A 14,025-nucleotide genomic window follows, 5' to 3' on the forward strand; every position below is an offset into this window, starting at 1 on the left:
AAATCTCTTTCCCGCACCCGAGGAATACCCGTTTGCGCAGTCCCAGAAACGTTTCAGCGGCCCTCAGTCCAATTAGAAAATGTCCACACTATGGCCATTGAGATGGAAATGAATCAGCGCTGATATCTCTGGACAGTATTCAACACTGGAAGGTGAGCATAATGGTGAAATGCTGAAAAGACCTGCGGTGCAATTGGCATTATTGACCTCTCTCGCATTCTTCCAGCCGAATCAGAAAGACTGCACTGACACCACTGGCAGGCAGGCTGATGACTGCTGTTGGGTCTCTGCGTTGAGTGTTAAGGCGGTACCTCGGTGTCCGGCAGGGGAAATCAGCTCTCCAGGTGCATTATGCTGCCACTTCATTTGTCCTGTGGAAGGGTCCCTGCTCTGTCTTTATGGGGCCAATTACAGAAGGAGCTGGAGCGTATGTTGATCAGCAGCGTTGACAGAGCGCGGTCCTCAGAGAGCAGGAAGTAGACTGGCTTCTGTGCGGGAGTTCCGCAGCTTCTTTTTTTAAGCGCAGAGGAAGCAAAGCAACAATAATCAGATTCAGGGAAAAGTGAAAGCCAAGTGGGGTCTCTCCTGACCCCCGCCCCTAACCCCTCCCCTCACCCCCTGTGAGCCCTGAGACAGAGTTTTGAAATAACACACTATGAAAACAAGGCTGCCTTCCTCACTGTCTGAGCTGGGTTCCCTGTCTCTGTATGTCTGGGTTCTCTGTCTCTTCATGTCTGGGTTCTCTGTCTCAGGGTTTCTGGGTTCTCTGTCTCTGGGTGCCTGGGTTCTCTGTCTCTGGGTATCTGGGTTCTCTGTCTCTGGGTGCCTGGGTTCTCTGTCTCTGGGTGCCTGGGTTCTCTGTCTCTGGGTGCCTGGGTTCTCTGTCTCTTCATGTCTGGGTCCTCTGTCTTAGGGTTTCTGGGTTCTCTGTCTCAGGGTTTCTGGGTTCTCTGTCTCTGGGTGCCTGGGTTCTCTGTTTCTGGGTCCCTGGGTTCTCTGTCTCTGGGTCCCTGGGTTCTCTGTCTCTGGGTGCCTGGGTTCTCTGTCTCTGGGTGCCTGGGTTCTCTGTCTCTGGGTGCCTGGGTTCTCTGTCTTTGGGTGCCTGGGTTCTCTGTCTCTGGGTGCCTGTGTGCGGCCTGTGTTTCAGCAGAAGGGTGCGTGGGTGGGAGGGATGTGCTGTTTTAGGCAGTAGCGTTTCGCTCTGCCTGACCGTGTATCCTCTTTGTGCTCATCAGCACACAGGGGGCCTCCAGGGACGGCTCCCAGCCCGACTCAGAGAGCAGGAGGACTGCCGTGGGCTCAGTGCACGGCCCTCACGGCCACGTCATGCAGAAAATCACTGCTTATGCAAGCTGGCCCGCCCCGTTTCACTGTGAAAATGATGGTGGCTGAACTCCTGTGGATAGGCGTTCACATTTGAATGTTAGATGTCAGAGTTGGGCAAGACCAGATCACAGACTTACTGGGCAACTTGCATGTTTTTGTGTGTATGTGTGCGTGCTTTGTATATGATAGTGATTAAACTCATGTAGACGTGCAGTATAGTCATTAAACTCATGTACACATGCAGTATAGTCATTAAACTCATGTACACATGCAGTATAGTGATTAAACTCATGTAGATGTGCAGTATAGTGATTAAACTCATGTAGACATGCAGTATAGTCATTAAACTCATGTAGATGTGCAGTATAGTCATTAAACTCATGTAGATGTGCAGTATAGTGATTAAACTCATGTATACATGCAGTATAGTGATTAAATTCATGTAGATGAGCAGTATAGTGATTAAACTCATGTATACACGCAGTATAGTCATTAAACTCATGTAGATGTGCAGTATAGTCATTAAACTCATGTAGACGTGCAGTATAGTCATTAAACTCATGTAGATGTGCAGTATAGTCATTAAACTCATGTAGACGTGCAGTATAGTCATTAAACTCATGTAGATGTGCAGTATAGTCATTAAACTCATGTAGACGTGCAGTATACTCAATAAACTCATGTAGACATACAGGATAGCTATTAAGCTCTGGTAGACATGTATTATAGTTATCAAACTCACATAGACATGTATTATAGTTATTAAACTGTAGACATGTACAGTGCCTTCGGAAAGTATTCAGACCCCTTCACTTTTTCCACATTTTGTTATACGTTACAGCCTTATTATAAAATTGATTAAATGTATTTTAATTGTCATCAATCTACACACAATACCCCATAATGACAAAACGAAAACAGGTTTTTATAAATTTTAGCAAATTTATTAAAAATAAAAAACTGAAATATCGCATTTACATAAGTATTCAGACCCTTTACTCAGTTCTTTGTTGAGGCACCTTTGGCAGCGATTACAGCCTCAAGTCTTCTTGGGTATGCGCCACAAGCTTGGCACACCTGTATTTGGGGTATTTCTCCCATTCTTCTCTGCAGATCCTCTCAAGCTCTGTCAAGTTGGATGGGGAGTGTTGCTGCACAGCTATTTTCAGGTATCTGCAGAGATGTTTGATTGGGTTCAAGTCCGGGCTCTGACTGGGCCACTCAAGGACATTGTCCCAAAGCCACTCCTGCATTTTCTCGGCTGTGAGCTTAGGTTCATCCTCCTGTTGGAAGGTGAACCTTTGCCCCAGTCTGAGGTCTTGAGTGTTCTGGCACAGGTTTTCATTGAGGATCTCTCTGTACGTTGTTCCATTCATCTTTCCCTCGATCCTGACTAGTCTCCCAGTTCCTGCCGCTGAAAAATATCCCCATAGCATGATGCTGCCACCACCATGCTTCATTGTATTGGCCAGGTGATGAGTGGTGCCTGGTTTCCTCCAGACACGACGCTTGGCATTGTGGCCAAAGTCAATGTTGGTTTCATCAGACCAGAGAATCTTGTTTCTGTTCATAGTCTGAGATTCCTTTAGGTGCCTTTTGCCAAACTCCAAGCAGGCTGTCATGTGCCTTTTACTGAGGAGTGGCTTTCTTCTGGCCACTCTACCAAAAAGGCCTGATTGGTGGAGTGCTGCAGAGATGGTTGTCCTTCTGGAAGGTTCTCCCATCTCCACAGAGGAACTCTGAAGCTCTGTCAGAGTGGCCATTGGATTCTTGGTCACCTCCCTGACCAAGGCCCTTCTACCCGATTGTTCAGTTTGGCCGGGCGGCCAGCTCTAGGAAGAGTCCTGGTGGTTCCAAACTTCTTTCATTTAAGAATGATGGAGGCCACTGTGTTCTTTCGGACCTTCAATGCTGCAGAAATTTTTTTGTACCTTTCCGCAGATCTGTACCTCGACACAATCCTGTCTCGGAGGTCTACAGACAATTCCTTCGCCTTCATGGCTTGGTTTTTGCTCTGACATGCACTGTCAACTGTGGGACCTTATAAAGACAGGTTTGTGCCTTTCCAAATCATGTCCAATCAATTGAATTTACAAATTCAAGTTGTAGAAACATCTCAAGTATGATCAATTGAAACAGGATGCACCTGAGCTCAATTCTGGATGTCATAGCAAAGGGTCTGAATACTTATGTAAATATGATATTTCAGTTTTTTATTTTTTAATAAATTTGCAGAAATTTCTAAAAACTTGTTTTCGCTTTGTCATTATAGGTGTATTGTATGATGGTCATTATAGCACAGTGCAACAATCACTTGTGAGGTATACAATGTACATGTGTGTGTGTGTGTGTGTTTGGGGGGGGGGGGGCATAGGTTGTTATGTTCAAACGGATACAAATTAAGGAAAAACCAACATAAACCAACCTTATTTGGTGTTTTGGTGATGGTGGTGGAGAGCGCTGTCTAACACGTTGGTCCAAAATCTTCCATTCGTCTTCATTTGCATTGAGATCTGGTGACTGTGAAGGCCATAGCATATGATTCACATCATTTTTATACTCATCAAACCATTCAGTGACCCCCTCGTGCCCTGTGGAAGGGGGCATTGTCATCCTGTAAGAGACCAATCCCATCAGTATAGAAATGTTTGATCATTGGCTAAAGGTGATCACTCAGAAAACTTTGTATTGATTTGCAGTGACATGAACTCGCCCACTTGTCGTGGCACTCATAAACATTTCAATGTTTTGTAAATAACCTAAAATGATGAAATGTCATAACATGTTTTCATATCTTATCAGTAGTTAATTAAGTAGCATCCGAGCAGTAGCATTAGTCATTAGCATGCTCTTCACCGAGTGAATCCTGTTATGGTAATCTGTTGTTGCATAATACGCAATTTTTTGGTGTCAAAAGTAACATTATCATTAGCACTGTTGCAAAGACAAACCAGTTTGTCATTGTGCAGAGAAATCCACAAGAAAGTCCATCTCCTAATGGTGGATTAGGGCCAATACTTTCCTGTCCCTGCTCCAAACTGGGAGACTCAAATATCATACAATAATTCTGTCATATCAAAGCAGACATTTCTGTCCACCCCAGAGCTGAGATTTGTCGGTCCACACATTGTCTGGCATGTGGATCATCATTGAGAGTTAGCTTGTTGGCTAGGGTTGGCTAATTCAGCGGCAGAAACACTGCATTTCACTTCCTAATACTGCCATCCTCCAACCTGTGTATATATGTGCCTTTGTGTGTGTGGGTTTGTTTGTACTGGATGTGCATGTATGTGAGCCAAGAAGCATCTTCTTGTGAGGTATGCTGGCACAAATATGTCCCTTTGCCATGTTCTCCAGGGTGTGTGTGTGCATACTCACACATGTGTATGTGTTCATGGACAACTATATGAGCTGTATATAATTGAATATATGAGCATCTGTTTGTAATTACAGACCCCATGCAGAGGGAGCCATCAGTGCTCTGTCCCTGTGGACTCATATGCCAAGCTATGACACAGCTGCAGTGGGATTTCACTGCATGAGCGTTAAGGTGTGCCCCTCTCCAGCACGGTTAGCCTTGGAGACGGGATGAGTGCTGCAAGGCAGGAGTTTGATCTCCATGGTAACTAGGCAACATATGATAGCAAAAGCTGCACGGTTAAAGCCCATCTCAAAAGCTTGTTGTTTCTCCAGACATGTCAGAACATTCAGCCAGACCCCTGTGAGTCTGCATGCTTGTCTTCATTTGAGAGCATGCCTGTGAAATTAACTGCAAGCTAGAAGCAAGCTAACTCCTGAAACTATAATGCTTGACTTCAAGCCCCAAAACTGAGAGGGACCAGGATGTTTGTTTAATGTGTACCACAGAGAAACATTTGACCACAAGTCATTGTGGAGATTCGTTTCACCCCTCATTACTTAGTAGATTTACCTTGACCTCTCTTTTAAATAAAATAAAAATAAATAAAAATGACAATTATTTGAGGCTGTCTGGTGGCTCATCCTGCTAAAGCAGACTCATTGTAGTGACATACCCCACAGTTTACTAAAGCCCCTTTCACAGACGCATCTTAACCTGTAAATGTTCCAGCAATTTTGCATTGTCCTTGTGTGAAGAGGAGCAGGAGTTGGTTTTTCTGTGTTCTCCATTTTGCCGGGTCAGGACCTAGTAAGATTAACGTAAATCTTCCGCCATGGCTCTAGTGTGAACAAAACTGGAAACATTCCTGCAAAAGCATGCAAGAGGGTATGGCGTTCTTACAGAAGGCGCTTTTACGTGGAGCAAACCAGCCAATTACAGGAGACTCAGAGGGTAATGCATTGCATTTCGCGACTTGATCACAGCATGCATTTGTCTGTAAGGAGCATTAAATGCTTTAGCCTTTAGCTGCATACAGCGTCTCCTCCTTCAGAGCCTCGCTGCATCGTATTCTTCTTCTCTTTTCTTCTCCAGGCTTCTAATGTCTCCCTGGTGGCTTTGTGAATCCTATACATTATGCAAAAAAATAATGATCACGTGTTTAGAATATGTGTTGTATCGCAGTAACATTATGAGAAAATTGGCACTCAACCACAGCTGATCCTCCCCCACCATGTTGCTACAAACTATAACAAGCCATGTCTTCTGCTACATACGTTATATATCACATCCTGCCTTGCCCAATCTATCTGGAACAGTCATGTCATGTGTGAACAGACGCGTCACAGAATTTTTGCCGTATAGTAGACCCGTATGTGAATGGGGGGAAACCACTATCTAACCCGGATAATTGAGCACAGCAATGTGTGGAAGGGGCTTATGAAATCCTACCCATACCAGTGCAGGCAGCCTGCAGCAGCCCCGCAGGTGGTGCATAGCTGGTCACGACATCGCCGTGAGAGGGAGTGTTTCAGATTGCGGGGATGTCGCCATGACATCACGCCTGAGTGACTCCCCTGGCCCATCAAGGGCCTGTGGTCCTTCTGCACTAGTAGCCTGTGAAGAGTACTCCACCAACACAGCAACGCACTTGGACAGAGAGGAAAGGTGAAATTGCAAGTTCATTAAGCTCCAAATTTACTCACTCCACAGAAAAGAATTGGCAGATGAAGTACTGACACCCAAGGCCTATAGTAGTACTGTAGAATCCATATTTGTCTTTTTCTGGGTTACTGTAATATATCTACAGTAATTGTTACATTAGAATTAGTGCCTGTAATTCTGGGGTTGTAAATCTTTAAAATAACTGTGGTGGGTTTCCTATGTTTGAGTCTCCTGTGCAGTTTCCACTGCTGGAAATGCGTCATCACTTTTATAAATGTAGTGCCGTCCGTCCTGGCAGGCCTTCTATTAGGATGTTCTTCGCTGGCCCACTGAGTTATTGGAAAACTCATTTATAATTTAAGATATTTCCAAAGGGTTTGGCAATATGAGATACAATTATCCAATTATTCCCTGCCTTTTAAAATATAATTATTTCCTTTCAAATAAAATCAGCAGAGCTCACTAGTTTGTACCATTTCAGCGTTTTTTTTTTTTTTTAGGTATTCATTGATGCTTATTAAACATAAAAGATTTACTTTCGGGACATCTTAATTGTTGCCTACATTTACGAGGGTACAGCAGAGGGGACCCTTCTTGAAAACCAACCCAACCCCTGGTTTTTCTCCCAGATCTTTAAGCTTTAAATCCAAATATACTTTGTTTGCATGACCACACATGGGCAGAGTATTGCCAAAGCAATCATTTACACAAAATGCAAATCGACTAAGGCAAACTGCCCCAGGCTGAGAGTGTACAAACACATAGAACATCATGTACCAGAAGGTTCTGAAAACATCACAGGCAGAGATCTATGGTGCGGAGTGTTCTCTTTGTCTTTCTGGCCAAATGTCCTTTTCGTGGAGTCAAAACCTATGAAAATAATACTTCTTCGGAAATGGCTGAAATAAGTGACATAAATGGTCTACTACATCCTACCATAGACGATATCCTCAGATTAGCTCTTAACTTCTTAATAACTGTATACCCTAACCCACTAACCGTAATCAGAAATTGTCATTGGCGTAATCCTACTGGTGTAAAACACCACTTTGATGTCACTTTGATGGTGTGCACAAATCACACGTGCATTCCAGACCTCGAGCGTTAGCTAACGTTCGCGAACACATTCAAACGTTTTTCTGTTCGCCAGGAACGTTGGTTAACATTACCTAACAGTCTGAAAAGGTAGCGCCGGTTTGGGCTGCGAACAAAAATGACTGCTGACAGGAAAGACAGCGAGAGAACAATGGTTGCTCGTTTCATCCTGACATGCGAGCGAAAAGTAAAATCATCATGTCGAGGGATGGCTTCCTCGGCATATCGCTCCGTTCTGCAGAACTCTTTATTAGTTGCGCTACACGACAATACAGAGTGTACTCGTTTAATGTCTGTCATGTCAGGACCACTATCACTGAAGTCCTCTAATATCGCGGAAGCCACCGCGAAAATGACCCTCCGTTTAGTCGCATCCATTTTTATGAAAATGTGTTGGTGGCGAACTAAGCGGAATGTTCATTCAAAATCGCCGCAAACTTTCCTCATCTTGAATGCACGTCAGGTCAAAGGGATTGTTCAAGTTTTTTTAAATTTATTTATTTATTTTATTTTTTACAAATGTTATTTCAGTTCTATTGCTTGTTTTTGACTGGCAAGGTCTGTTTTTATGTGCTGTGAAGGAAATTTTAAGTACTTACCAGTCGGCTTTAGAGTGGCTGGTTTAGGGGTATTTGGGGGTTTGTGGTCTAAAGGAAGAAAGTACTTTCCGGAGCGTTTTGAAGTATAATCAGCTAATGTAGGAACATGCAACCTCTGCGGGCATAGCATTGCTCTAGAAGTCATTTTGGAGTTACTTCAAGTGCACTTTCTTGCTTTTGATCTGAAACCCCTGCATGCTGTGAGAAACCTCTGTAAATATCTACCATATCCTTCATCATTCATATAAAACTGTCATGGCCAGTCTAACTAAAAGCTGAAATAATATTTAAAGACCCAAGAAAGTGAACTATACCTTTAAAGAGTCTCCCTCCCCTGTAATCACAGATTGAATCTGAACTCTTGCGTGTTCTGCCCATTGGGATACTGCTGTTGTGTTCATTTACTCACAGAGGGAGGCTTGTGATGGAACAATTCTGCATTGAACCCGACCACAGTCAATATCTTTCTCAAGATTTCAATTAAGGGACCATGTTGTCATCGGTTACACGAATAAAGAAAAACAACAGGAGGGGCACAGGACCGTAATCAGGTGCTTCTCTGCGGGACGCTGAGGTTGCTGAGTCAGGAGCCGCTGTTGCTTTTTAGGATTTTTTTGTTCCCTCCCTTGGGCTGCTGATGAGCAGGTAGTTGAGCTGGTTGATCATCGCCTTGGAAACAGGAAATGACAAGGCCACATATCATCCTGTGTGTGTGTCTCTCTGTGTGTCTGCGTGTGTCTGTGTAGTATAAGTGTGTAGCATGCCTGTGTGTGTGTGTGTGTGTGTATGTAGTGTGTGTATGTGTGTGTTTGTGTGTGTGGTGTTTGTGCATGTGCGTGTATGTGTAGTGTGTATGTGCATGTGTGTGTGTATGTGCGTGTCTGTGTGTGAGTTTGTGTGCGTGCGTGCGTGTGTGTGTGTGCGTGTGTGTGTGTGTATGTAGTGTGTGTATATGTAGTGTGTAAATGTATGTGTGTGTTTGTGTGTATGTGTGCGTGTGTGTGAGTGTGTGTGTGTGTGTATGTAGTGTGTCTATGTCCCTCACAGCAGCAGTACATTTTCTCCTCCTCATGGCCTGCTGGGTTCCTCCTCTCCCCGATTCTCCCTGAGGCGATGCTTCCTGGCACAAAGGCTTAGAGTAGCTGGCGGGTAACTTCTGCCTTATCAGACCAGTAAAAATATCTCCCAGTCCTCACCTTCTTTAGTTATCCGTACTGTAACTACGATGGTCAGTCTGCTGTACCCCAGATGAATGTAGTTCTGGCTCGAGGCCTGGCCTCTCTCTTCTCTACTTTTATCAGGACAGAAACTCACAAAATGCTGCAGGCCCATGTGGTAAGATGTGCACACGGGCACTCCCAAAATAAAGCACATTAAGTTTACTGCTGAACACTAGGAGCTGGTGCGCAGAAGGCCCTGCGATTGAGTGGCGCTGGTGGCTGTTATTTTTAGACTGTTGATCTGGTTGGTTCAAAGGGGTGGGAGGCCAAGCTGAGGACCTGAGTACAGACAGACAGTCCAGCTGCGCTCATGTGTCTCAACTAGGAACAGCTGCTCGAGTTATTCACGAGCGGATCTGTGTGACTTCAGGGCCGGCCGTTCCAGATCGCTTGACCAGGCCAAGCGGATCATTTTATTGTCTGTCAAGCGTTTGGCGTTTTGAAGTTCCTGACACAGTTCCTCAGTGACAAATCAGCGGACAGTTTCTCTTCATCCCAACCAGCTGGCTGAGTAAGCACGGCTAACAGTTTAAACAAAGTCTGAAGACGTTTATGATGAGAAAAGTGACATTTACTGTTAATTGCCAATTCCTGTGCTGTCTAAATCTGTGGAACAGCTGGTATTTATTGTTGCATGCTCTCTGTCAAAGCCTGAACTGGACACTGACGTGTGCAATTCTAGAGAACGGGAGATATGCAGTTTTTACTCAGTATGGTCACAGACTGTAGAAGCAATTGCATATTGTGTTAACTACTGATGTTTCTCACTGAAGATCTCTTGGCCGGTTTTGTTTAGTCTCTGAAGCACACATTGATACTCACCATATGAAATCACACATGTCGTCATACCTTTTTGAACTCAAATGAAAACAGTCTGCAAGGAGCTATTTTTCCCACATGAAGCTTACTCTAATCATTTTGTGTGGCGTAGGATCTTCATATAAAATTTGGGCCTAGTCACGAGCATTAGAAGACACAAGTGCCCGCAGAGTTGTGGGTGGTGAACTAGAATAACCCTGAAGATCATGTTTTTATTGAATCTTGCGTACTTCAAACGGTCCCGGTCCCTCATGCGTGTTAACGTGGGGAGATAGTGTTCCTCACACGCAGATGGCTCGGCGGCGGCGCAGAAACCCGAGCCCTCGTCTTCCAGCGAGCCGTCCGCGCCGGTATCCTTCACCTCCTCACCCCCGTCTGAGACGGGACTCTTCCCCACCGCCGGAGGCTTTGATCAGCAGACCCCACAGCGCCCAGGCCTGCCACGCCCTCCCGGGCTCCTCTTACAGTGTGTCAGGCGCGTGTCAAGTGCTGCTCGGAAAAAGTCCGCATGACATGGCTGCCTTGACAATCAGTGTATTCGTTTATGGAAGTCACTGGTGACAGAAAGTATGGATAGTGATTTGGGACAGTTATTCACAGGCAAGACAAAGGTGATGGAACGTGAGTTTGAACTGTGATTCACTGGTAAGACAAAAGCCCTGTTCAGGCTCAGTTAGTTTTACAGTGGGTTGTACTGTAATAAGGCTTTCAGGATGTATTGTCTGGTCTGTTCGCACGGGATTAACAATTTCTGTAATTCTATCAAAAATCACAGATAGCCCAGATATAAACATCACTACCTGCACTTTTATGAGAAAAGAATAATGATACGACATGTGGCTAGTTCAAATCTGATTCCCGGTCACCAGAAACCAAGGGAAACACTTTCCATACACAGTTTGCATTATTACAGGGTCCATTCGAACTGGAGTGCTATTACTGAAGGGACCTGAGTTTGGTGAAGCACAGAAGGTTATTTGCTCCAGTGTTTTTTATTCTAACTACAGACAATGCAGATTTGTATGGGATAAAAATCACACATCCTGTCGGTAATCACTTAAGTCACACCTCCATCTGTGAAACTAATCCAGCTCAAATTGGGCCAAAGATGGTGGATAGTGAGTTGGGACAGTGATTCACTGGCAACACAAAGATGGTGGATAGTGAGTTGGGACAGTATTCACTGGTAACACAAAGATGGTGGATACTGGTTTTGGGTAGTGATTTTGGAAGTGGAGAGATCTGTATGTGTGTACGTGCATGTATGAAGACCACTGGCAAGGTCTTCCTCCATTCTGACTCGCCCTGTATTTGGGTCTTCTCGTGGAATATCTATAAACGCTGTAGATATAGCCGAGCCACAGGGATGTCCCTACAACCTGACTAATTCGGCACCCACGGTGAAATGTCCTGATTGAATTGTATTTAGTATTTAGTAACCACTATTGAACTGGGGTATTCATTTAATGACCCAATTTAAAATAAACTAAATATAGCGATTCCAAATATATATATATATATATTATACATATATATATATATATATATTATATATATATATATGTGTGTGTGTGTGTGTCTTGAAAGTACAGAAATATATTTAATTTAAAAAACATTTTTTCATTGTAAAAAGCTAGTTATATAGTCAGTTGTATTAATAATATTTGTCCATCCCAGTCAAAATTACAGAAGTGGCATTGTTAAATAAAAACTCTGCCATGGAAGATTTTGTAAAGCATTTGTACTTACAATAGTCTACTCACACAAATGTCCTATTTGTAATGAAACAAGGTTCAATGTCTTGGAAGATAAGTAATCAGCTCCTAAATTTCCATAAATATTAAGCTTGATAGTCTTTTGAGCCATTCAAAGGAAATCTGTCTTCAAAAGAAATCTGATTTTGGTAGTAGGCTGTGATTATATGATGTGATTTTATTTTAGTTTTTGAACATTTATTAATATCTGTGCATTACATTATAAGCAAAAATTGACAAAGTGAGAAATAAAGATTGAAATAGAACTGTATGTGCTCAGCGCACTGGCCTGTGTTTTTGTAGATGGTGAGAGATCTTCAGACATCACTGGCTACTTAGCTAGCTAGTTTTCTTGTGTGCAACAGTAGCCACCTTCACACTTGCAGCACAGAAAATTGCATATTAACTTTGTCCACAATGCAGTGGCTTCTCTTCTTCACACAGCCAGACTATCTGTCATTTTACTGGGTCAATGGCAATCACACACAACGCTGCCAATAATGGCTGTTTGAACAAGCAGCTGTCATACTCTTCACATTGTCTGCTCTCATAACCGATAAAAGGCAGATTGGGATGTTTTATTCTTTGTTTGAAAAAACAAAGATGTATTCTGTGAGTGATGTATTTGGGGCACCAGTCAGAGGTCCTGGGGTAAGTGTGCAGGAAGGAGAGGCCCTGTACACACCCAGCACCTCCAGTTCACTTCAGCCTCACTCACAATTAGACAAGCCAGGGCGTATTGATGCCAGCTTTAACAAATCCTCATAATCATGTCCGACAAGTACAAACCTTGTAAGCCCGCCTGATTTCTGAATGGTTAATTATAGGTTAAATGACAAGTGGATAAGCAAGTCACATATCTGGATTACAGAGCACGAGGGGATTAAGTGAACAGTGATGGAACAAAGGGAGGAGAATGAAAAATATTTTTAAAAATATAACATATATTATATTTGATAGTAGGGAGATCAGAATGTATTTTGTATTTATAACTACCTTTTTCTGCAGTACCATGATACAGATGATTTACAGATTTTTCCAGGGTCATAAAATACAAATGAAAAAATATTCACAAGTATTTGAAATATTGTACTTTATCGTGCCTGGGTACAATGAACCAAGTCTTAAATGGATCATGATTGGGAGTCATTCAGCTTATGGTCACCTGTGAAACTTTGTAGGGAGTTAAGAGGTGGCTGAGAATGAAGGAGTTGTGTCTATCATCTTTGGTTTATTTACAAACAACTTATTCCACAGTAGTTAAAGGATGAAGGATTTTCAATGATTATAGAATAGTTTGTCACCATGCAGCCTGATCTTGGGTGTATATGTCACCTGTTAGGCTGCTGTCTTGCTGCTGTAATCTCTTGGAGGCACAAAATCTAAAAAATTGATGCTGGCTGGGATCAAGTGGAGGAGCAAGTGAAAGGTCTTTTATTGTGAAGACAGTGAGGCTTCTCCACAGAAGCTGTGCTCTGCCTCACCGTGAGCGCCTGTCCACAAATCCTCCAATTAACCCAGTAAAGCTGCCACCCTCTGCACCATTATACTGTGCACGGGAAGTGTGTGGAAACAGAATTCTACAGATGACAGACAGGACAGGCTCTCTCTCTCTCTCTCTCCCTCTCTCTCTCCCTCTCTCTCTCTCTCCTCTCTCCTCGCTCCTCTCTTCCTCTCGCTCTGTCCTCTGAAGCTCTGATAAGTGATATCTGGTGGAAACGGCCCAGCTCATATCTCTGCCAGTGCATCAGATGCGTATTTGCTGGAGCAGGGGGGAGGACTGCTCCCACAAGTGTCCCAGTGCACATTTGCGCTGGAGGGGGGCTTGTCTCTGACCCCACATTTGCATGTAAGTACCCCCAGATTAATACAAACACCCTTCTGTCCCACGCTGCCAAATCCGGAGGCCCCAGGATTGTGTGTGGAGCGAAGCAGGGGAGGGGGAGGGGGGTGAGCCTGTCTGCTTCTTTTGTTTTAAAGAGCGAGGTGCTTCCTTTTGTGCCGCTCAGCCCCATTTAGCTCCCCGTCTGGTTTCCATCAGATCATCCTGAACTGTCCCCGCCCAAGGCTTTTAGAAGCTCCTGGCCTAGATCTGCAGCCCCTAAGCCCAGAAAACCACAGCAAGATCTTGAATTTATCGCCACGGTTACACAAAAACCCCAGCCTGCCCGGGGCCTAGAACCAGTCAG

General features: G+C 43.9%; 1 protein-coding gene across 9 annotated transcripts in view; it reads left to right on the forward strand.

Annotated features, from left to right (window-relative positions):
• Positions 1 to 14,025, forward strand: part of kiaa0586 (KIAA0586 ortholog) — a 204,575-nt gene that overhangs the window by 168,411 nt on the left and 22,139 nt on the right. For 2 of the 9 annotated variants that reach the window (XM_064336570.1, XM_064336590.1), the window contains exon 32: positions 10,996 to 11,054. The exons of the other annotated variants lie outside the window; for them this stretch is intronic. In XM_064336570.1, the coding sequence (XP_064192640.1) occupies positions 10,996 to 11,054 (59 nt within the window). The remainder of the gene's footprint in view (positions 1 to 10,995; positions 11,055 to 14,025) is intronic. 9 annotated transcript variants of the gene reach the window in all.

Source organism: Anguilla rostrata, chromosome 1 (genome assembly GCF_018555375.3).
Source record: "Anguilla rostrata isolate EN2019 chromosome 1, ASM1855537v3, whole genome shotgun sequence".
Taxonomy (NCBI): Eukaryota; Metazoa; Chordata; class Actinopteri; order Anguilliformes; family Anguillidae; genus Anguilla; species Anguilla rostrata.